Source organism: Perkinsus marinus (genome assembly GCF_000006405.1).
Source record: "Perkinsus marinus ATCC 50983 genomic scaffold scf_1104296953538, whole genome shotgun sequence".
In the NCBI taxonomy this organism is placed as follows: Eukaryota; Perkinsozoa; order Perkinsida; family Perkinsidae; genus Perkinsus; species Perkinsus marinus.
Window position 1 is genome coordinate 58,597 of NW_003208445.1, and position 22,648 is coordinate 81,244.

General features: G+C 47.9%; 6 protein-coding genes across 6 annotated transcripts; 1 reads left to right on the forward strand and 5 right to left on the reverse strand.

The window, feature by feature from the left end:
• Positions 1-2,964: 2,964 nt before the first annotated feature.
• On the reverse strand, positions 2,965-3,903 carry Pmar_PMAR007939 (hypothetical protein; the record flags this gene model as incomplete). The annotated part of the gene is made up of 2 exons (XM_002776406.1): positions 2,965-3,810; positions 3,877-3,903. The coding sequence occupies 2 exons, from the start codon at positions 3,901-3,903 to the stop codon at positions 2,965-2,967; spliced, it is 873 nt and encodes a 290-aa protein (XP_002776452.1).
• A 3,919-nt stretch (positions 3,904-7,822) lies between these two features.
• On the forward strand, positions 7,823-9,640 carry Pmar_PMAR007940 (NLI interacting factor, putative; the record flags this gene model as incomplete). The annotated part of the gene is made up of 8 exons (XM_002776407.1): positions 7,823-7,931; positions 7,981-8,072; positions 8,119-8,264; positions 8,312-8,494; positions 8,719-8,876; positions 8,932-9,053; positions 9,099-9,215; positions 9,455-9,640. The coding sequence occupies 8 exons, from the start codon at positions 7,823-7,825 to the stop codon at positions 9,638-9,640; spliced, it is 1,113 nt and encodes a 370-aa protein (XP_002776453.1).
• Positions 9,641-11,094: 1,454 nt separating this feature from the next.
• Positions 11,095-12,126, reverse strand: Pmar_PMAR007941 (hypothetical protein; the record flags this gene model as incomplete). The annotated part of the gene is made up of 4 exons (XM_002776408.1): positions 11,095-11,210; positions 11,255-11,378; positions 11,443-11,584; positions 11,633-12,126. 4 exons carry the CDS (start codon positions 12,124-12,126, stop codon positions 11,095-11,097), a joined length of 876 nt encoding a protein of 291 aa, XP_002776454.1.
• A 221-nt stretch (positions 12,127-12,347) lies between these two features.
• Pmar_PMAR007942 (hypothetical protein) lies at positions 12,348-14,184 on the reverse strand (the record flags this gene model as incomplete). The annotated part of the gene is made up of 11 exons (XM_002776409.1): positions 12,348-12,577; positions 12,628-12,702; positions 12,760-12,839; positions 12,889-12,931; positions 12,986-13,144; positions 13,193-13,359; positions 13,407-13,471; positions 13,613-13,692; positions 13,770-13,909; positions 13,969-14,056; positions 14,109-14,184. The coding sequence occupies 11 exons, from the start codon at positions 14,182-14,184 to the stop codon at positions 12,444-12,446; spliced, it is 1,107 nt and encodes a 368-aa protein (XP_002776455.1). The 3' UTR covers positions 12,348-12,443.
• A 413-nt stretch (positions 14,185-14,597) lies between these two features.
• Positions 14,598-19,264, reverse strand: Pmar_PMAR007943 (ATP-dependent RNA helicase dbp-10, putative; the record flags this gene model as incomplete). The annotated part of the gene is made up of 27 exons (XM_002776410.1): positions 14,598-14,734; positions 14,791-14,872; positions 14,952-15,036; positions 15,095-15,208; positions 15,252-15,379; positions 15,424-15,522; positions 15,579-15,657; positions 15,859-16,009; positions 16,051-16,179; positions 16,222-16,342; positions 16,388-16,519; positions 16,568-16,662; positions 16,705-16,797; positions 16,856-16,952; positions 16,996-17,103; positions 17,157-17,290; positions 17,420-17,509; positions 17,578-17,689; positions 17,734-17,877; positions 17,925-18,030; positions 18,082-18,173; positions 18,223-18,347; positions 18,395-18,500; positions 18,630-18,742; positions 18,797-18,902; positions 18,952-19,069; positions 19,119-19,264. The coding sequence occupies 27 exons, from the start codon at positions 19,262-19,264 to the stop codon at positions 14,706-14,708; spliced, it is 2,934 nt and encodes a 977-aa protein (XP_002776456.1). The 3' UTR covers positions 14,598-14,705.
• Positions 19,265-19,968: 704 nt separating this feature from the next.
• Positions 19,969-20,820, reverse strand: Pmar_PMAR007944 (conserved hypothetical protein; the record flags this gene model as incomplete). Its single annotated transcript, XM_002776411.1, has 5 exons — positions 19,969-20,062; positions 20,143-20,265; positions 20,314-20,514; positions 20,589-20,707; positions 20,755-20,820. The coding sequence occupies 5 exons, from the start codon at positions 20,818-20,820 to the stop codon at positions 19,969-19,971; spliced, it is 603 nt and encodes a 200-aa protein (XP_002776457.1).
• Positions 20,821-22,648: the final 1,828 nt, after the last annotated feature.

A 22,648-nucleotide genomic window follows, 5' to 3' on the forward strand; every position in this document is an offset into this window, starting at 1 on the left:
ACGAACGAGAGAACCTTAATATACTGCGAAACGTGGAAGTGATAAACCGCCGTTCCTCATCCATCTCGCGCGAGCTGCGAAGATTCGCTACTTGTGAGGTATCGTTTTTGAGTCACAGAATAGTCAACTCAGGAAGAGGTAGTTGTTAGTCTTCAAGACCCAGTATTGGACTCAAAGGCAACTCAGAAGAAGAGGATTATGAAAGACTCTGAAGTCTTTTCCAAATACGGAAATAAGAGTGCACTAGCTGCAAATTGAAATTTAGTAAAGTAGACCGTCTCGGGAGAGACAGTTTGAAAAGTCCTAGTGTAGAGATATTCATTGGAATTAGCATAGAGGAAAGAGGCCAGAGTATAAGTTCAAGTCCCCCAAGCGAGCACCGAACGCAACTCAATGGCGTACACCCCAGTGGACGATCAACTTACTTCATCAAACGAATTGTTCTATCGTATGGAGTACAGAGCGCAACTCGAATAAAACGAGTTACGCGTAGGGTTTACGAATACACTTTGAGAGCTCGCAAGATTCGTAGACTTACAGTTGAGGAAAGGAGAGTTCCTGATTGTTGAACGAGACTATTTTACTCTTTCTAAGTCACCGTTTGTACTTTGAGGTTTGTAGTGCGTATAGACAACAGGCTAGTAGAAGTTGGTTCCATCAGACGTCCTGTCTTTTGGGCTCAGCCTCTGGGGTTTTTTAGTGGGTATGGTCATGCGAGTCCCACAGTATCCTTCTGAGGGCCACACCTTCTAAGGTTCTCCATAACTGGATTTTCCCCCCACAGGCTGGTAAATGCGTCAAAAAAATAGACAACAGATAAGCTTATAGTAGGCAAGATACAGATTGATGATTAACCATTGACGCAAACAGTCGAGTTGATATAAAGGGATTAAACCTCCTCTATCAGAGGCATGAACACGGTACTACGTATAACAAGGGGTATAGTTAGTTCGTACTGTAATGATGACACTAACGCTTTGACGTGACATAAACTGACCGTCGCTCCTACAACGATGGGGGAGCAGAGCTCAGGTCAGTCGACCTCCTACATACCAGAGTAGGAGGACGGTGATCTCCCCCGGGTGGGAGGGAGGGAAAAGCAGAAGACAGATCGAGGACGCCATGTGAGCCATGAAGCCTCGCTGCTACCGATACCATCGAAGTCCCAGCTGTGGCTATCAATCGATCCTCTGATCGATGCACGCTATGACTTGATCACTTTACTCGCGCACACCAACGCTCCGGTTGCTGAGTGCGCTCTATAAACTGACCGTCGCTCCTACAACGATGGGGGAGCAGAGCTCAGGTCAGTCGACCTCCTACATACCAGAGTAGGAGGACGGTGATCTCCCATCGGTGGACTGATCGGTGGACCGAGCGCGCGCCCCCATCGCTGAGGAAGAGACGGTGGTAGGAGTGAGCAAAGTTTATAAAATAGAGAGATTCCCTTGTAGTGGTGACTCACCACTGGTGAGACCGAATGACTCAGCAACCTTGCAATCTTACTGAAACTATATAATTTCTTAAAAAGCCAAATTGTGCCGATGTGACGCCGTCACACGGTGAAACGTTCGCGAAACTCGGTTTGCCCCGAGATGAAAAATCAGGTGGAATCTTCGTCACTATCATCAATGAGCAACATGAGTGATCGCTTAGTAAGCAGACGTGTACCCGGTGTTGTGTATCGTAAAATGGCGTGACTTCTCCATCCGCCAGCCTGCATGATTATAGAGGCTGGGACTCTCTGAGTAACCAAGTCTCGAGCATGCCCTCTGCGGAAAGCATGTGCTGTGTAGGAAGCTGGGTTCGGACACCCGCAGTGTTGGAGGTGAAATCGTACTCGAGAGATGAACTGTGAGAATGTTAAGCCAACGATGAGAGGCTCGGTGGATAAGAGGGATCTATTGCCCCGTAAGTAATGAAAGGCCACTACAGGGCAGGCTTGAGGTGCTTTGTCACAGGTACACCGTAACTGGATCGAGTGTCCCGAAGGCCAATTCTTCCGCCTACGGAAGTTGATGTACATGCATTGACCGCGAGGGGAAAGCAGAACATCAGATATCCGGAGTGAGAAGAGTTCAGATTGAACTCTAGTTAAGGCCTGGTAAGCTAACACAGCAATCGCTCTGGAAGTGAAGTCTTGTGTAGATTCCATGGATGCCAATAGAAGATCCATGAATGGGGCTGTGATAGCTAGGCGAGGCCGAGAAGAAGAGGCCCTATGGCGACGAAGAGATAACATAATCGCAGACAACACCTCGTCGTGCTCTAATCGGAGGTAGCCTAACAACCTATGTATCTTTTTCACTGCCGCCAGATACGTATGAGCTGTACGTGGATTAGCGAAGGATGAGAGCCAAAGTGCCAACCGTGCAGAGTCAGCAGGGAAGTCTGCCACGTTACAAGACAGGATGACGTTGAGCTCGTGGTTGAAGCGGCTCCAGCTAGAGATGGCAGTGGAGTACGATGATCTAGTAGAGGGCGCTAGGGAGCATAGCAATGTCTCGACAATCTGTAGTAGGACATGTGGATAATCAGAAGGTGAGTGTAGAACTCCATGCAACCACGTAGAGGCGGCAGCTGGGGTTTTTGCTGGTTCTAATAGGCGATGATCGCCCCGAAGAAGAGAGGCCACAGTCGGAAGGATAGAATCGGTCGACGAGAAGGCTTGCCTCCAATCTTGGGCTGCCAACATCTGTAAGTACGATGAGGATTGTAAGAGGGATAAAAATGAGCGGTGAACTCTTATGCAGCTCTCCCGAAGATCCGGACATAACACAACAGATGAAGAGCGGGCAGGATACCTACATCGACCACAAGTGGTCGAACCGAATAGGGGATATGATAGAAGTAGGTCAGAATTGCCCTTACAGGTTCAAGACTAATAAAGGTACCCCCGGAGCGGCCGCGGCAGAGCACTGAGGATACCCCACTAAGGGAGGAGGATAACTTTGAACATAATCACTACGACTTCTTAGTAGTAGATGGGGCCGATGTGCCGGTATCAGCTTGTTTCCACCCCTTCCAATCTTTGTCATTTTTAGACCATGAATACCAGTCGTCATAAGGGGCACTCCTGTACTGTTGTCTATAGTTATAGTTGTAGTTGGTAGCACCGAAGTAGCGTCTCGGTTTAAATTGCGTGGTAGCTTTGCGTTGGGAGCTATCTAGCCGCTGCTTACATTCAAATGCTGTCAGGTTATTGAACTCTTTGATGGCAATGTCCACAGCAGGCTTACCCATGGACAATTCAATCGCAGCTTTAGCCGTTTGGTGACGATGATATGACAGAGCTACAGCCGTACCGTATAAATCGGCACAGTGCATGGTTGCAGCTACGTGGCTCAAGAGGAGACCTCTGGGTAAAGAACATATTAGAGAACCAGCCGTTACCCATTTGATCAAGGTAACACCCAGCAGAGCTAAGCGATTGGGTATACGGACTGTGGAGGCTTTTTTGTTCAGAGCATCTACCGATTTGAAAGCCGAAGAAGAACTGCTACCTTGAATCTGAACGATGTCCTCTTGACCGAGAAAGTCCTCAATGTCCGTAGACAAGAAATCCGTTTCCGCATTAGGTTTATTCAGGAAACGGTGGAACAACGTAATTGACGGGACTAAGGTGGGATCGATACCGACCAACTGTGCATGTGCTAGGCGTTCTGTGAGGAAAGCTTGACCCTCCTTAGCAGAGGCTCCCTCCTGGAGGTCTTTGCCTTGAGCGAGAAGAGTTAAGACTTGGTGTAGAACATGCTCAGGAGGAGCCGAATCCCCTGTAGTAGGAGGCTGAGGTATGCCAGGATCCTGAGCCTAAACTGACCGTCGCTCCTACAACGATGGGGGAGCAGAGCTCAGGTCAGTCGACCTCCTACATACCAGAGTAGGAGGACGGTGATCTCCCATCAAGATTGAACTGAGTAGGATCGAGCTTGACCCAAACCAATAACTATAGTATTAGTGATGATAAGGAGGGGCGATCTAGGCCCTGACTAAGAAGTGGTACTTATTGATCAGATAGCAAGAATGAAGGTTGAGAGACTCGACAGCGATGCCATGTACAGCATTCCGACCATCTCATACGAGAAGGAGCATCAGCGGGGTTACTATGGGAACGAATATATTGAAACCAAATGTTCAGATTATGGTCGAGAATGAAACTCCATAATCTACCACACCATTGGTTAAGTAGAGGTTGGCTGGCGCTCCCTCTGCGTATGATATGCTTGACACACTGAGAATCCGTAAACAGAACAATAGGAATGTTATGTGTAGAACTAAGGTGACCAAAAGTAGCTAGAGACGCACACACAGCGAAAAATTCAAAGAAATGAATAAGCTGTGAGCATCGTGGGAGAATTGGTCTAATCCAATCAGGTATCACATCTGCGAAGTACCAGATACCCGCGGGAGACACACAGACTCCAGCGAAGCCACCATGTTCGCCCTCTGCATCGGCATATAGGACAAGAGGACGGAGCTGGCTATCTAGCTCCCGAACCGATACGGAGCGGGTCTGGGCCCGAGCATGCTGTGTAGACGCAGGCTCTGTTGACAAGAGGGTATCCAAGAAGCGATGAATATCTCGTAGAGCTGACGATATCTCGGGCTGTGAGACTTCTACTGTGTACGTCGACCTAATTAAGGTGCGTATCTGCGATCGAAGTGCTCGCCCTCGTACTATACTGCACGCGAAAGCAAGCTTGCCGATGACTTTACGTGCATGAGCACTACCACCAAAATCGTCAACTGAGAGGAGGTCCTCGACACTACTAAGCAACGGCTGCAACTTCTCAGCTGAGAGACTCAATGAAACCATCGTGGGATCAGACAAGTTCAAGTCGATCCCAAGAATTGTAGCGTTGGCAGAGGGTTGAATCTCTTTCTCTGTCTTTAGCTGAAGACCACACAACTTGTTGAGTTCTTTCACATAGTTGAATGTGTCATCACACGATGTCAACCAATCAAGCCCAATAAAATCATCCAGATATGAAATAAGGGGAATCCCCAGTAGAACTCTACAGATATGGGTCATGAGGCTGGACAACCGTAAGTAGTTGGTAACGGAAGAGACCGCACCAAACGGACATACCGTATGGTAGAAACCGAAGTATTGTTGTTGAGTTGTATTCCAAAGCAATACATTCGATAGATGGCGATGTTCCGGGCGGATGGGAACTTGTCTATAAGCGTCTTTATGATCTAATTTAAACACCCGGAGTGCTGGTAGCTGACCAGAGACCTTAGCCGCCGATGGAATGGGAAGTGATTCCCAAAGTGCTTTTATGGTGGCACAAACGGTAGAAACATCCGGCAATGTGATTTTATGGCCCACAGATGTGGCCTGATTGATAAATGAACGGCGATAATCATCAACCGGACGAACTTTAGAAGGTGACACGACGACATGTCGCATCGTGGACCCCGGAACAGGAGTAGCATGAGTCAACTCCTGAATAGAAAAGGGACCCAAGAGGCGCCCGGAAGCCGTCTCCTGCTCAGCCATACTCCACAGCAGATCTGCCTGCTGAACGGAAGGTGTTGAGGGATGTTTCAGCTGGGTCAGGCGAGCCTTTGAATGCTTTTCTAATTCCTCCAAAGTGAGCAGGGGTCGGGTCGTCTTTTCGACGGGAGCAAACAACGAACCTCCTACTGTCAAATTGCCCACTAGCGGAACGCCGCCGTGAGTACGGAGTTCATCAATAAAGGCCTTGTCTGGATAGTCCGTAATATGTGCTAGGAAGGCAAGGAATGGGAGATTCAGTTGTTTGCAACAAGTAGGGAGCTTTCTAGCCCATTCCCCTTGAAGAGGTGAGAGAATAGACTGTATTCGACGTAAAGTCTGCATAATGTGGTCTCGCCGAGAACGAATCCACAACGGCTCACAGGCCCCGCGGGCCGCCACCGATACTGCTGAGAGTAAGGAATCCGGAAGAGGGGGTGATTCCCATTGCGGTAAGTCCTGTGGATTCACTTCACGCATGTATTGAATGTGTTCTCGTGGTGACCACGAATCATTGATATGAAAGGACCATTCCAGTCTAGCATGACGCATCTTAGCGCTCTCGTAATAGTGCCGTAAGGCATGAGAAGAGTTCACTTCCGACCCCTGGCATCTGGCCAAAGGAGTTAGGAGAGGTAAGGAGAAACCTCCAAACCGAAGTCCGTAGGGACTGTCACGAGGCTTGAAGCCACTCGGCCGAGGCCGTGGTGCGTGAGGCATGGAATGCCAGGAGGGGTTACCGAAGTAACAAGGGCTTAAATATGACCAGTCGTTCAGAAGCTACCCTCCGAGAGGGGGGGAACCCCCGAGCCTCGAGCCAACTCAGTTCAAGGTGTGCTAAACAAGCTCTGTTGGCTTGGCTAAGATGAGGCTCTAACCCACACGGTACTAAAACACGTAACACTTACGAGAAGGAAACAATCAAATGCGATACCGCTGGATCGCCACAGCTAGGCGGCACAGCGGGGAGGGAACAGAAAGAGCCCCTACCTAAGCAGGGTAGAACTGCCTGAAGGAACCACTCTAAAGAAGCTACAGCAAGGCAGCCTCGTTAGAGGGAAAAGCAGAAGACAGATCGAGGACGCCATGTGAGCCATGAAGCCTCGCTGCTACCGATACCATCGAAGTCCCAGCTGTGGCTATCAATCGATCCTCTGATCGATGCACGCTATGACTTGATCACTTTACTCGCGCACACCAACGCTCCGGTTGCTGAGTGCGCTCTATAAAAAATCTTGAGAACTTGATTTAACTTGTCTTTCCTCGCTTGAGGGCATGCGTGCAGAATAGGAAAGTGCTTCGTTTCTGACAGAGACTCTCTGTGTAGAAGATGGTGAACCGTGGACCTTCCGTAGGTTGAGAAAGTTGAGGGAGTTATGGTAGTATCTCGCATGCCACGGTGCAGGCAACCACTGTATACACTGTAAAGCTCATTAGTTACTGTACAACTAGGTTGCCCGGTTACCCTTGGTTCTCTAGAGAATACATCGGAGTTCCTCCTCATAAAAAGTTCTCGGTGTGCTCGCGCCTAAACCATCCGAACTGACATATGCTGAAGACATCCACGACAGCATATACCTTCAGAGCACTCCCATTATGAGATCATCTGTAGAGGCTTACATCAATCCGCTCCTCGGATAACCAAACCAACGCAGTTCGCTCATGCACTGATCTCGTCATTCTTGGTATAATTACATCACTAACAGTTCATACTTGTCCCATCATGGCAAACAGAGTGCCTGTAGAGGATCTCAAGCAAGAACTCCTTGCATGGTAGTAGCCGACACTCGGTGATCCTTGGAATCACATACTAGTTCCCACCTAGCTGGAGGAGTCTACAGAGTTATCATAGTACGATTAGGATTATTCTCTTAACAGGTACCTGAGTAGTTTGAAACTATCAGTAATACCGAATCCAGTGAGTCCATCCGATTTCGATATTGGTTCTCCCATCGTAACATCATCTGAACCGGATTTCCATATACTTGATGGAACCCCAGATGATGGTAAAACCACACCTCAGCCACCAGAGGAAACTGGTAATGGCGAAATATGGCTGCGACAACTCCATTATAACTTGCTCAATATCGTTATGTCTCGGTGGTGTTTTTCAGAGTCTCCGCCACCATCAACGCCTCCGACCCCATCTGAGTCTATCTCTGATCGGTCCTCACAAGTGGCACAACTCTCACAGGATACAGATTCCGCCAAAAAGTTGGCTCTCGTCCTGGACCTCGATCATACATTGGTTAATGCCGTCCCACAGGTAGGCCCACGACTGTGTATGATAATGATGATACATGGTATTCACAGCCTCCTACTATGCCGCGGTATCCCGACAGAGTAGTCGAAGCCTTGGGCATAGATTTGCATCAGACGGAGCTCCCGATGCAGACTGGGAAGGAGCCTCATTTCGTCAAGTTACGGCCCGGTACGTTATAGCTCGTCTTTGCAGTACGATCAGTTGGTATGTTGATCAGGTGTACATCAGTTCTTGGAAGCACTACAACCGATGTACGAGTTCTATATCCATACTAAGGCTACGAGAGTGTATCTTGAATATGTGATGGAGGTAACGAAGTCACTTACGGTGTGTAATCCACAATATTGATGACTAGGCTCTTGATCCGCACAAGAAAGGCTTCTTCCGAAATGATAATGTATTCTCCCGTTGCGACGATATGAAACACGGGTCGAATGAAAACAAGGACATACGAGCGGTATGTTCCCGGCCTAGGGAGGAGGTTATCATCCTCGATGATAAGTATGGCGATTCGGAGATCTCATTTGGGATGAGGATTCAACTTTCAGGGATAAAATATGGTTAGACTTCCAACCCAACGTCATCAAGTGCCCACCATATAAATATATGGACCAGAAACTACTCCAAGTCGTTCGAGCCCTCAAACAAACATCGGACTGGATAAAGGAGGGCGGCCCGGAGAGCGGATACCCTAAACCGGAATTGGATGATGCGTCAAAGAACTTCGATGGGTGAGTTGCATCACATTCTGATCACCTCCTTCCTCGTGGTGTTTTTTTAACTCAACCTCATGAGCAACTGTCTTTGGAGGAAGGGCGCTTATCCCTCAAGTCTCCATCACTTGAAATGTGCAAGTAGTTTCACGTGAATTCAGTGTTCAAACCGGACGGGGCTAAGCCGAGTCTGTGGAGTTATCACTTATCTGTTGCGATCGATGGATAATGAAGCCTTCCAGATACCTCCCTGCCATGGTTCGAGTCTTCACCGAGATCCATCATCGATATTGCAAGGCTTTGGTAGATGCAGCTGGTGATGGTTTCGTTGTTGATGTTAAAAACGTCATCGATGATACTCGGAAGCAGACCTTCAAGAACTGCCGCATCATGCTCACTGGTAGTAGTAGTCGTATGGGTTTTTGTAAATCCACATTGCGGAACTGTCTTCATAGGGTTCAACCAGAATGAGGCATCCGAACGAGCTGAGATGATCGAAATGTACGGCGGCACAGTTATCAACAATGTGGAAGATGAACCAACTCATTTGGTCTGTGCTAAAGGCGGTACTGCTAAGGTACGTCAACCCCCGAGTCGAAAGCATCTAGATGAACCTTTTTAGTGTCACCTGATAGCAAAGGCAATGAAGGAGGATTCGTTAAAATGCAAGATTGTCCATCCATGTTGGTTGGATCATGGCTTCGCTACATGGAAACATCCTAGTGAATTCATATTCGAGGTGAGTGTATGTACTGCAATTTCAGTGGCTTGTTACTCACGAGTTGTGAATCGTCAAGGATAGTGATCCACTGTGGATAAGCATCGAATTAACCTAAGGAAATTTTTGCTAAATTCGTAGTATTTGTTGCCGCGAGGCATGATATTGAGAATGCTAGTCGCGTTGCTGCATGTTAGATAATAGCTGCATTCTTGTTATCGACGACCCCATTTTATGACGAATCTTATTTGTTGTTTCAGATTGGCAAATTTACTGCGGATCCTCGGACAGGACAGTATCCTGTTATGGATCATTTCTTCGTGAAGTACTTAGCCGATGCCCATGAGAAGATGGAAGAGAGAGCACATCGAAAGCGACGGGACGTAACTAATTCCAATAACAAAATAAATCAACAGCAGCAAGAACCACCAGTTTTAGATGTATAATTTTACACCGATTGTTTTGTTGTCGAGTTTGGGTGCAGAAGAATGGAGATATTATATCTAGTATTAATTCATATCTCAGATGTAAACTAATACTACTTAGGGGGCTTTGATCCATTTCGAAAAGACATGAGGTCCGGTGGCCTTTTATGTTAGTCAAGCCTCTGGAAACTACATCAGGTCAGGGTCCGTTGACAAACGTCTTCAATAGTTCACTTCCGATAGAGATTCATCGAAATCGGTCTTGATAGCATTTCCATTCCTTGTACAAAGGAAGCACGGTTAGATACGAAATGATGATAGAACATACTGAACACTATCAACTATTTACATGCACAACGAGAAGCTTCCAATTCTGAAACCTTTACCCGAAACTGCCATGCACTAGAGAGGTATCAAGACCAGACTCTCGAGGCTCCGCGGATCCAACGAGGGGCTCACTCCCCGATGTCCACCACTCGTAAGACACTCGTACCTAATGAGAAATAAATAGGTACATGGATGCACCTCTTGCACTCACCTGGATGTTAGGGAATGATCGACGGAATTGTTGAATTGCATAAATACAGGATAGACAAGGAAAATGTGATACATGCAAATGAAGCCAACCAACTTCACTGTTGTCAGATAGGAAATTGGCAACACCATTGAGAGCAGATATCTCTGCATGGGTTGATCGATCATTCATAAGGTATAACCCTGTGAAAGGCTCTCGTCGGTGACCTTCACTGAATTCACCGACAAACTCATCGTTGGTATCTTCAAAGCTGCACATCATTTGGGACCCGCCTCTGACGACGAACACTCTCGTGTCTGTATCACCGATAGTTAGCTCGACTTCACAAGTGATGAATTTAGCGATGGGTTGTCGGAGGCCTCGATCCGTTCGCGTGATGTATCGCGGAACATAAGGAGCATGATGAACCCCTAATGCTTCCAATAGTCTACCAGTACTAATCGGACCCACATGGCACACAGTCAATGTTGATTCTATCCGTTTTGAAGGATCGTCGCTCAAATATGTTATTAATTCACTCACATCGGGCTCACAAGGCATGTCTCTTTCTGGCACACCCGCGAGGGATGCGGAATCCCATAGCATCACTGAGTCTGCGAGAACCGGGTTGGTGCCAAATTCATCTCCGGTATCGACGTCCGACTGGAGCTTTCGTTGCTGCTGATTATAATAGCGTTTAACGCAGTCCTGTATGAGCATCCTAGCGTCTCTCGATAACGCGTCACGAGATCCAAAACCGATGGCCAAAGCCCAAGAGAATTTAGGGAGATCGTTGACATCTATCCGTACCGAGAGGGCTTGGAGCTCATCGATGAAGCCACTGAAGTTACCAACAGTCCTCGCAAGCGACCATACAATGAGAACGACGTCTCCTGATGGAGCTGTCGAGTCAGTAAGCAAATATGAGAGCACCAGCCCAGCTCTCTCAGGACTGACTGGGTTAGATGCTGTGAGAGCTGCGAGCCGTGAGATCGACCAGAGCAGCATCGCCAGGCTTCGAGATGTGGGTCGGATGGATAGGCTTGAAATTGTGATATTGGAGAGGAGGTCGGCGAGCTGAAGAGAGGACGACATACTCGTAATTTTCGTACAGGTCTCACCTGAGGAATCCTCCATTCGAGCAGATTGGATGGAGCCAATGTCGCGAAGGCATGTGCTGCACTGGCCAACTTCATCAGCTCCGATGCAGTATACTTGAACCATGAATTCACCATCTTGGGGAACCTCAGGAGCACTTCATCAATTCTCGAGAGCGTCATAACTAATGATAACATTTGTATATGACTACGTACAGGGAGTAGGCACCTCCTATGGCCTTGATATCCGCTAGAGTGCGGAGGACGAGGAGATCTAGAGTTCCATCCTGCTCATCAAGCGAAGTATTGTCAAGGTAAGCCACTATAAGCATTTGAGCGACGCTTCGAATGTGCCTGTAAAAAGAGGCTTTAGTAACCCAGGGCAAGTGGTACATGACTCACTGTCTTGGACCAGAGAGAGCAATCATCTTGCATAGCGCTGGGACATCCCATCTCACGAGTATTCCCCGCTCGATCAGGAGCCACAGGAAATGATCAACTGCCGCATCATCATCATCATTGCACTTCGTTAATGCGGAGAGTATACAGAGAATATCTTTTGGGGCATCAAGGTAGGATACACATTCGACCGCACTCGGAAGGATTCTCTTAGCATGTGGTTGCATCCCCTCCAACATGAGCTGTCGAATGAGCTCAGTCTGGTCTCTAAAGGTTAGCGAGTCGGGCAGGTGAGCCAATGCATTCACAGTGACTTCTTGTGGTGCTCCAAGCCTCATGCCTAGCGTGAGCAGCTGAGTAAACACACCAGGGGAGAGGCCAGGACAGAGTGCTGCATGAATAGCCTCAGTAGCCAGGGGAACATCAACCATGGCCAGTGGTTCAGGCATGCGGAGGCGTTTACGCAGTAGCTTGAGGAGAAGGGATGGTGGCCTCATCGTGAGGGACATATCGATGGGACTCTCATACAGCTATCAACATCGTATGACCACCTATACTAAACCGAAGAGGACCGCCCTAATGCCAACAGAGCATGTGCAAGGAGCTCATATGAGGCTGATCTGTGATAGGGGCCCTCCCTTACTTGATAGAACACTACGGCCAGAAAGTGGTAAGTAATGATACATATACTGTACAGCAATCAATGGCAAGAAACAGGCAGGAGACACTAACCTTGCCTTTGGCAAAAAATCACAACAACACTGAGGCAAAAGCACAGGGAGGAGTGGCGGCTTCCTAGTCCATGGGGTCGACCTCAAACGCGAGAAGTCTTGCTCAAGTCTACAATAAGAGCACCGATTGCTCCAACATATCCCTCATGTTGGAGGAAGAGGACTTCTACTGGATCACCGAGCCCAATAGAGGATGGTGGTAGAGCTGGTGTTGGCGCTAAGAAGGCAAGTCACTACATCATCCTATAAGCAGTGTATGATTGTTACATTTATCATGACTACGTAAAGGTATAGGCAGGGTCATTGTAGTGGCATTGCATGTACCATCTTCACTTGCTTCAACTGATGATTGATGAATAAACCATCGAGCAATCATCGTCCCGAGATGCAGCACCATACCTGGAGGCGGCCTTATATGGTCCGTCTGTCTATTCTGTTCTTGTGGTTGCCCCCATTGTTGATACCATTCGACTGCATAGCTGAACAAGGAGGATAAGGATACGAATGACTTCACTCTCCTAGGCTTACCTAATGCTGGCCATCGTCGGCTCGTGCTTGTTGACGTATTTCCCTAACCAACTGGTGATAACCAAACAGCCACCAATACGATGAGTCTATATCCTACCACTACAAAAGATAGTTCTGCACTTGTTGATTTTGGCAACCAGGTAAGATATGTAGCCTATGTTATAAGAGACCATTTGTATGAGGGATTGTGCTAGGTCCTCTCTAGCTGGCCGGGGACGCCCAACCTCACTAGCTGTGAACCCAGCACACAAGTTCCCTGACGATAAGTCCGGATGATGAGAAGTGTGGCCGCCTTCACCTCCACCTGGCAGCTCGTTTCCTTCTTTTGCTGTGGTCCTCGGACGGTCTGTTACAAAGAGTTTGCCCATAGAGCTAGCCAATGTATCATCTGACCACATGCCGTGCTCAGATCCAGGTTGGGTACCCATAAGATCACCAACTGAGAGATCTGACCGACGGGCATCTCCCCACCTGAACCAAGGGTGATAATAGAAACAACGGTGCGGGTTCAAGCTCACCGGCTCAACTCGATGATCTCTTCAAAACTCTGGGCATTGAACATAAGAGAGCCGAGACCGAGTACCTACATAGTATCACATGGTACACTAACAACAACAACAACTCCACGACACGATCATCATGATCATCTTTACGATAGCTCGCTATAATGACAACACCACTGGCTCCAACAACGGACAGATAATACTTGTGCTATCCCTCTTACCGTTCCTCCGCCTACTGATGTCCCCGACACACGCTGGTACTTACCAGGGCCCTCAACTTTTAATATAGATACACCCGATCCTGAACATGATGATGATGATCTAGAGGCAATACCATCACAAAGGATCACGGCGACAGCAGCAGCAGTAGCAGCCTACCTATGTTACATAGGAGGAAAGGGAAGAAGCCTCTGCCTTCGACACCCTCCATAGCACTAGTATCTATCACTTGACGTCGTTTATGTTTAATGTTATATTGGAATAAGGAACCATCAGTATTGAGAAGTAGCGACAAGCCGCTGAGGAGGAGGAGGAGGCAAGCATGGGCATTCGAGAGGTGCTCCAGTAGTAGGAGTACCTCACTAGACTGTCCATTTCATCAACCTTAACGATATCAGCATCTAACCGTTCACGTATCACAGACGCGAACTTCACAGCACCACCTCCTACATGGTAAAGGGTAGCTGCAAGAAGGAGGAGTAGGGGTTTACCACTTACCAGTAGCTCGTATAGTAGGCCTGGGTAGTGTACCCAGAGGATAATGCTCCAACACTACGAGCTCGAGGAATGCCATCTTACAACAACAACATGTCGATGATTCAAGGCAGAGAGTTACTTACCGTAGTGCTTAGCTGACCTTCTCGACTGGAGAATAGGAAGAAAGCAAGAGACTTGCCACTAGATGTCTTCAGAGATCTCTCATCTCGACTCACTGAGAGCCCCGCTGCCTTAACACGTTCCACTGAGAGGGGTATCAATGTAGACCTTCTAGTCAGTGAATACGACCAGGCTGGCCTCACTACCTGGTATTCTATCCTCAACACAGGCGACCTTTGCAAGTGTCCCTCCAATATCAAGGGCTAGCCAATCAATTACCTCATAGGAGCGTCGATCACCACCACCATCGCCTCCACTACACCTCATCAATAGTAACACGCAACTTCTAATGTACAAACTCTCATTCTGTGAACACAACAGAAGGGGAAGAATGTAAGAAACGTATTGACGTTGTTGTTGATGGAAAACAATGCCACAGTATACAGTTTGGTAAACAACTTTATTATTAGATTACTGCTGCCTGTACCCTCATCATCATCATCGACGACGACCCCGACCTTTCCCTCCTGAAAAGGATCATAACTACTACTAGCATTGATAATCAGCAGTTGAGCAAACTGACCACTATTGTCTCCAATGGCGAAAGACCTCCTAGGAGCCCCACGATGTGCTAACTTCTCAGCCTGTTTGGCTCGGAAAGCGGCCTAATAAGGTAGGACATAGTATAAGTGAAGTGGGTGTACATAGCATGATGATGGTGATGATGACTATAAGAATATGTACCTTGCTCTTGGCTGCAAAGGCCTTCCTCCTCTTGGGGTCCTGCATGATCTTAGTCATCGTCTTCTTCTTGCGGTTCTTGGCAATTCTAAATGTAACCACATCCATAATGAGGTGGTAATACAACTCTAGAGAGTAGATCTTACTGACTAGCATGCAATAGCTCATCCTTAGCATTATCGCCTCTTGACGTTACTCCAACCCTACCCATCACTCTATCTTGCTTAGCGAGATGTCGCTTCTGTTTATTCGTGAGGAACCTGAAACAACAAGTGAACCGAAATAGAGACAAGCTTCGAGTACTCCTTCTGGACTCCACCATGGAACTCCTTGACCATCCTAGCTCCCCCACCCGAGCCTGTCCCCCGATCCTCCTCATTATCATCCTCAATAGTGATAGCCTTCCTCGGTGCCGTGAATGATGTATTATTCTGTAGTGAAGATAGATCAAGATTGATAACGATGTATGTCCAACCTGCTTATCCTCCAACTCCCCGACCTTCTGTATCCTCTTATGACTTGACTTCAACCACTTAGAGTAGATATCACTCTTCTCCATCTCCCCACTCACCAACTGACAGCATTCAACACAAGAGTACCATCCCTCCAGCAAATCCTGCTGGTTGATACCTTGCCAGCCTCGTTGCGCCTCTTCCTAGATGCAGCTATTGGAGCCCCGCCATCACCAGCGACCATCACAGGGAGATACCTGTCCTCCAGTTCATAGCGTGGGAAATATGCACATCATCAACCACATGTGTTGGCGACAATATGAAAATTCCGAGGAAATTTTGAGAAATTTTCGTAGTTAAACTCTACGATTAACGAGGAAACTCCTGAACTCAACTGAGGAAAGCGAACATATATTTCAAGACTGGCGGTTTGTGATTGTTATCCAGCCCGAGCTTACTTCTTCTTCCTAGCATCCCATCGCATAACACTCTTCGCCTTAGTCATTGACTCTCGATCATCAGGTACCAAATCCAGCTGAGCCTTCTCTATGTCCAACTGCTTCTCCCTCTCCTTAGCCTCAATAGACTCTGGGTCAGCATCAACAGACCCTGAGGAGTAGTGAACCAGGGATGAGGAAGAGCCAACTTACCAAGGTAAAACTCGTTGGATCGACATGTGGTCTGGTTGAACACACTAACACCATCCTCAAGATGATAAGATGTTTTCTTTCTCCCACCAGCAGCGAGGCCAGCCTCATTCGGCTGTGGTAAACAACCACCTGAAGCGACACTTATGACCCTGTGCGGTTGTTACCATTTACCATTCTTCTCGAGCTTCCTCCGAGCCCTCTTACTAAGCATACGATGAGTCTGCTTGTCATCAGTCGCCGCTCGCTGCGATGATGCCAGTGGCCTCTTCTGCCCAACTTGTACATCCTCCATCTATACACGACATATCAATACTATGATACTCATTATGAGTAGTACCTCCCCCTCCCCAGTTACAGATCCCTCTACGTCGCTGTCTTCATCTTCCTGCTCTTGCGACTCCAGTTGTGTTTGTTGTTGCCTCACTCGCGACATCCTTTTGAGATCATGTCGTAGCTTTCTTGGTGCTACCTACAGTGAACATGTCCTAGCTAATGCCAAGGACAGCCATGAACTCACCACATGCTGAGAGATCTCAGCCATTGTTTCTGGTTTGATAACAGTAGTACTACTAGTTCCAGTCGACTTAGGCTGTTGAGAGGGACGGAAGGAGCCTATAGAGATCAACAACATGTTCAAGTGGCAATACTCCATACATGGCATTAACAGAAGAGAAAGGATCGAGAGGAACGTACGAAGCTGTGCTATCATATCGAGCTTCTCTTTCATATCCTCAACACTCTGTGAACCTGACGACCAACACTACCCTGCTCGCCGGCTGTACTCCTCTAAATAGGCAGCCATTACCAAGATCAGCAGCCGTCCTGAAAGCAGGATGCGGGGTGTCCAGAAGCCTTTGAGGCCCACCCGCCTCAGCTCTAAGGATCAACTTCGCTCGTCGAACCTGGACATGCACTGAGTGCATCAAATCGCAGGGTCGTTATTACACTCTGGTTGGAGGCTGCTGGTCGAGTTTTGTAGTAGAGATGATATGCACTCATCATTGACCGCTGCAAGGAGGCCAGCTCAGCATCCCCAGATACAAGTCGGCGAACCTACGGAAAAGTACCATGACTGGGAATCGAACCAGGAGTCTCGTGATGCTCACCGTCTCGACTTCTTCCTGTACACTAGGGATGCCGCCAATAACACACAGTCTCTTCTCGTCCACTTCACCCTCTCCCTCACCCTCAGCAGGGATAGGATGGTCGCTACCTAAGGCCTGCAGGCCAAGCTTCCGACCTGCAACAATACCACCACTCCAATTCGAATCACTATGTATCAAAGCGAAGGATATTCACAGCTGATTAACACCAATAGAAGATGTATAATCCCCGATGACGGAGAAGGCAATACTCCCCAAGCTACCACCTAGGAACAGCATGAGTTCAACTGCATAAGGCATATCGTCGTGTGTGACCAGCGAGGCACATAACCCTTTGGCTCCAGCTCGGGCAGTTCCTATAATAACAACAACACAGCTATGAGATCCCCAAGTAGTTGAAGGATATCTCTAACCGTCGACCTACTCCCACATCTATGCACAAAGAGCTTGGAGCTTGAAGGGAAGTCATAGTTGATGACATAGTCCAACTGGGGTATATCAATACCTCTAGCGGCCACATCAGTCACCAACAACACCTGATGTAAGGATCTTCGTGTGGAGGGAGGGATATGAGCACTACTGATGCCTTCCCCGATCGGAACTTAGATAGACTAGAAGTCCTCTGGGTCTGGTCCATAGACCCATAGATAGGGGCGTTAGTAATACCAACTTGAGTAAGCAGTGATGCGAAGAACTCTACGTTATGACGAGTCGCGACGAATACCTAGAGCGACGATGCCATAGACATTCGTCCCCCCACAGTGAGCCTACTATAGTCTTCGATGACCGTGGTCCCTTCTTCCCACCCTTGCTTTTCCCCTCCACACCAGCGACCCCTGTCGCATCCCCAGTACTCTTATTACTCATCGATTGAAGCCTACCAGACGACATGAGCATACCCTAGTTAATAAACCATCCACTTCCCTACTTGCGGAGCAACGCTACTAGTGCCGCTGGCTTGGAGTCTGCAGTGGTATAGAGGAACCACAGATCAAGCGTGTCCGATATCGTATGCTCTACCTGGGAATGAATGTAACGGTGAATACGTTTATAACACAGCAGCACTCACGTCAAGACGGATGAACTGAGTAGATTCAGACCTTAGACCAGCTCTACTGAATTGTGTTAGCTGACTAGGTAGAGTAGCAGAGAATAGCAGACACTGTCGAGAGGGTGGAGTCGCCTTAAGGATACCTCAACATGAATAGCGTCTAGCCCATACAGGAGAATAGTAGTATTACTTTGCATATCATCAGCGAAACCCATCTCAAAGAGCCTATCAGCCTCATCGAAAACAATGTACTGTACACGCTGTAGAGATAGGTCCGCTTCCACCATGTGATGGACCTACCAAGGCTTCAATGAGGTATCGGACGACGACGCTTCGTGAGAATGGGTAAAACCAAGCCAACAGCTATTCGATCAGATTAGCATTGTTGAAGTATCCATTTAGTATAGCACCGCTACCCTTACTACCAGGCGTCCTGGTGTACAGATGAGCACATCGGGGTTACTAGAGAGCCTATCGAACTGAGACTCCATGCTGTGACCGCCAACGATGAGACATAATCGGAGGTCTGTGAATTTCCCTAAGAGAAGCTATTATCATGCATTCCCATTACGATGACCTTAGTCCTTCTTACCAAGCATCCTAGTGACCTTGATAGTCTGCATGGCTAGCTCACGAGTAGGCGATAGAATAACGGCTCTGGCTCCAACAACCTCACTATGACCCTTCAAGATTTGTATCTATTACAATCATGGGAGTTGATACAGAACCTCCTCTCCCGAGTAGTACCATTGGTATAACAAAAGCAGCCGTTTTACCACTCCCAGTTCTAGCCATAGCCACTACATCACTACCACCGAGGATCGCGGGTATAGCCTTCCTCTGGATTGGCGTGGGCTGGTTGTATCTGAGGTCTCGACACTTACCAACAACCGCGTCCTCCAAGCGGTTATTACCCCATCTTCTGAATAGCCTTAAAGAGCGGATCTGACAGTCCCATCGTTTGGAAGGCACCACCACTGATCTTCTTGCCGCCGCTGGAAGTTGCAGTGGTGGTGGTATGACCAACGTCACGGCCCTTGGCAGCACCCTCGAGGACCATCACAGAGAATAATCTTCCCACAAAAAAATAACCATCATCGATTTTTCCCTCTGTATGCTTTCGGCTGAGTCCCTCCCTTGCACCCTCCCGGTAAATTTGGTGAACGACTTTGCAAAATTAATCACTTCGAGTGATACTTTCAAAACATGTGTCGAATCGCTCCGCTGACCGCTTATCGCGCGCGCCCCAATTATATGTGCTTTCCAAAGCTGCCCCAGCGAGGGCTCCTATCACGCTAGCCACGTAGGAGCGGTCTTCCCTACATCACAAACTTAAGTATATCCAACCTCTTCACTCGGTAGCCTCTCCCCCCTAACCGACCTTATCGTCAGCGCGTCCCTGAGAACTATGCTTATGATCATTGCGTGAGTTGCCCAACTATACATGCCTTTGACTCGCAACACAAGTAGTTACAGTGTTAGGTGTTAAAGAGGTGTTGAGGTCTGCACATTCATCATTATCATACCATTCATGTGCCGACCGTCACCTCCCCGCCGAGCCAGAAACTATATGTACCCCACACTGACCAGCGACATCCTACTCGGCAATTGAGTCCGACTATCATACCCCTGACATTTATCACGGATGAAAACTTTCTGCCCTCCTTGCCAATCCCCCCCCAGCTGCATAGTACCTGGGAACTGACGACTCTCTCTGATGAACGTCACGATGCCGCGTACAGACATCAGGGTGGGGGAAGGCATTTACGCATCAAAGTAATCCTGATAAGCTGCGTATTCGTAGCCGTCGAAGAAGTGATCGTTATCATCGGAAGTAGCTGTGAGAGATTCCTCCAGCCTTACAATGGCTGATGGTCCTCATCCTGTACGTGATAACTCATAACCGAATAAGAGTACAGAAACCATTCCGGACATCACTCGAAGTAGTAGAAATAGGCACCCCGAAGCCTATCCATCCATCTAACAGGCATGACACGTGTGGAGAAACCATCACCACCTTCACGAAAGTATATAACATCATAAGGTATTGGCACACCACATCTGAAGTATTAATAACCAAAGTATCGATGCAATGGAGACAATAATCACCTGCTAATTGTCCACCGTTCCTTCCGCAAAACCGTGAAGGGGTCCTTATCCCGTCGCGTGAACTTCTTGGTAGCAGCCCACGTAACCCAGTTGGTATCGGCATCACTAAGATGTCGGACTTCCTCAAGCCATCGGGACTTCTCCTCGCATTCTTTCTGCAGTGTTTGCACCTCCACGTTCTGAATCTTGAAAAGACAATGCCTGAGGCGAATGAGCGATGACCCCTCACAAATCTTCAAGATGATCGTAAATGTTATCATATAGCTACTACGAACCGAAAGAGTGCCCGTTTGATCTGATCCTTCACATTGGCCACTTTAGAGGTGAAGAAGCCTGCTGTAGGGTCCTTGCTGAGGTAATCGGGGGTCATATCCGTGTCATCCAGAACTCCATCCTGAGGTGTCACCAGTCAATCATCGGCCGAATGAGACCGACGTTTACAGGCATTTGAAAGCCTTTCATTATCTTAGATATCCATCTTTTATCGCGGTATGCTGGGAACTCCATTCACGGATCAGCTGCCATAAGGCGGGCGCCTCTGTCAATAGCGCCTCACAAAAACTAAACAGCAGGGGTAGTAGCCGCGGAGCTCTCATTCAGACAACACGACACTTGACATCGATGAAACTAGTAATACTTCAATGCAGCGAGCTTATCAGTTTCTGGTCCGTTGAGATCGACCTTCTGCCGGAATCTTTCGAAAACACACTTCACTCCAGCAACTACGTCGCTACCAACTCCGTTATTTCCTGAGCTTCCTGCTGGAGGATCCACACATCGGTGAGTGATCATTACATTGGTCATTACCAAGCACATCGAGTCATGGACAAACGGAGACGGAACGATGCTAGTAGCTCAAACACCTCCGTTAATTCTCTCAAATTAACCTTTATTGATAGAGACCTCGACCTAATCATCCCTCATGCCGTTCAACAGCTCTCCCGAGCCGATATCTTTGGAACTTGTCAATACAAAATATCGAATTATTCTGGTCGATATATCGTATTATACTTGTTGGTCATCCTCAGCTCCCACGCCCCTCACATCGGCCTCCTCCTCAACCTCGTAGAGTCTATCAGCACTCTTTCCAGACTGTCTCTATCCCTCCACGGCCTTTTCTTCGAGTTCCTCTAACCCTGTCATAATCAGGGGCTCTGGTTCCATCTTACCATAGGCGGTCCTAATAGGACGCCTCTCGACAAGCTCGAACTAACCCGGCCATAACGTTATGTGGGGTTTATTCCCGGGTGCGAGGAGTAACCCACAGAAGAACTACATAGGACTCTAGCTAGCAAGCTAAGGCACTGATCTGCCAGAGCTTGTTGAGGCAAGATCGCTGTCATCTGATAAGGCATTGACACTCCCAGAAACCATGGCTATGCCACACAAGAGACTACAAAGGGAACAAACATGTTGATGGCTAAAACCGACCAGGGAGCAATTAGTGAAAGGAGGGATGGGCCGCCGACGATTGTGAAGAGGACCTGTAGTAATATACAAGAGTAAATTATACCGTATATGGTGCCGTGAGACAACATACTGTGGCAACTTATCGACAATGACTATGCTACACATAGCATTAGGCCTCACATAGAGAGTCTATTATTAGATGACATACACAAGAGGACTACAAATAGTTTATGGGTACTAATGCTGAGATGATACTCAGCTTGCACGCTTGCACATTAACGCACAATGCGTGAGCCCTATGTTGGTCGAGGCTAACGGAAATATATTGCGAAGTGAGCTATTATTCTTCTTACTCTGTGTTTCCTTATTCCACAATCTTGTTGTCGGTGCTTATAGCACTACTGATGGTACATGAGAAGCAGTATCTCTGCATACTCTGTTTGTGCGCACTTCCAGCAGCTATGATAGAATCGATTAGGTTGGAGCGCACACAGTTGTCTGCATTATTGGTATTAGTCATTTGATCTCGCTTGATGTAGTGTAACGGTACATCACGAGTATCAGTGCGTCTTTCACTCACTTCTATGACACCCCCTCTTGCGTCTACTAGTCAAAGGACAACTCGAGCATCTTCACGTACCCGTAGTCAGCCCCCCCGTACTCACGCTGTTTCTTCTTCGAACCTTTCCGACATCACTGATGGCGAGATCCAGCATTATCATCCGAGAAACGAGTTAGATGTCTTCAAGGACCTTGTTGAAGAAAGAATGACGGGGGTTACAGATGCTCTTGCTACTTTGACAAGTCTGGTCACTACGCTCCAGGAGCAGGGGGCTCGGACTAGATCCGAGCGATCCCCGTCAGTTCAAGGAGCAACGCCGGAGGTCTTTGATGGCTCAGTTGTCCCACGTCGTCGAGGGGGAAA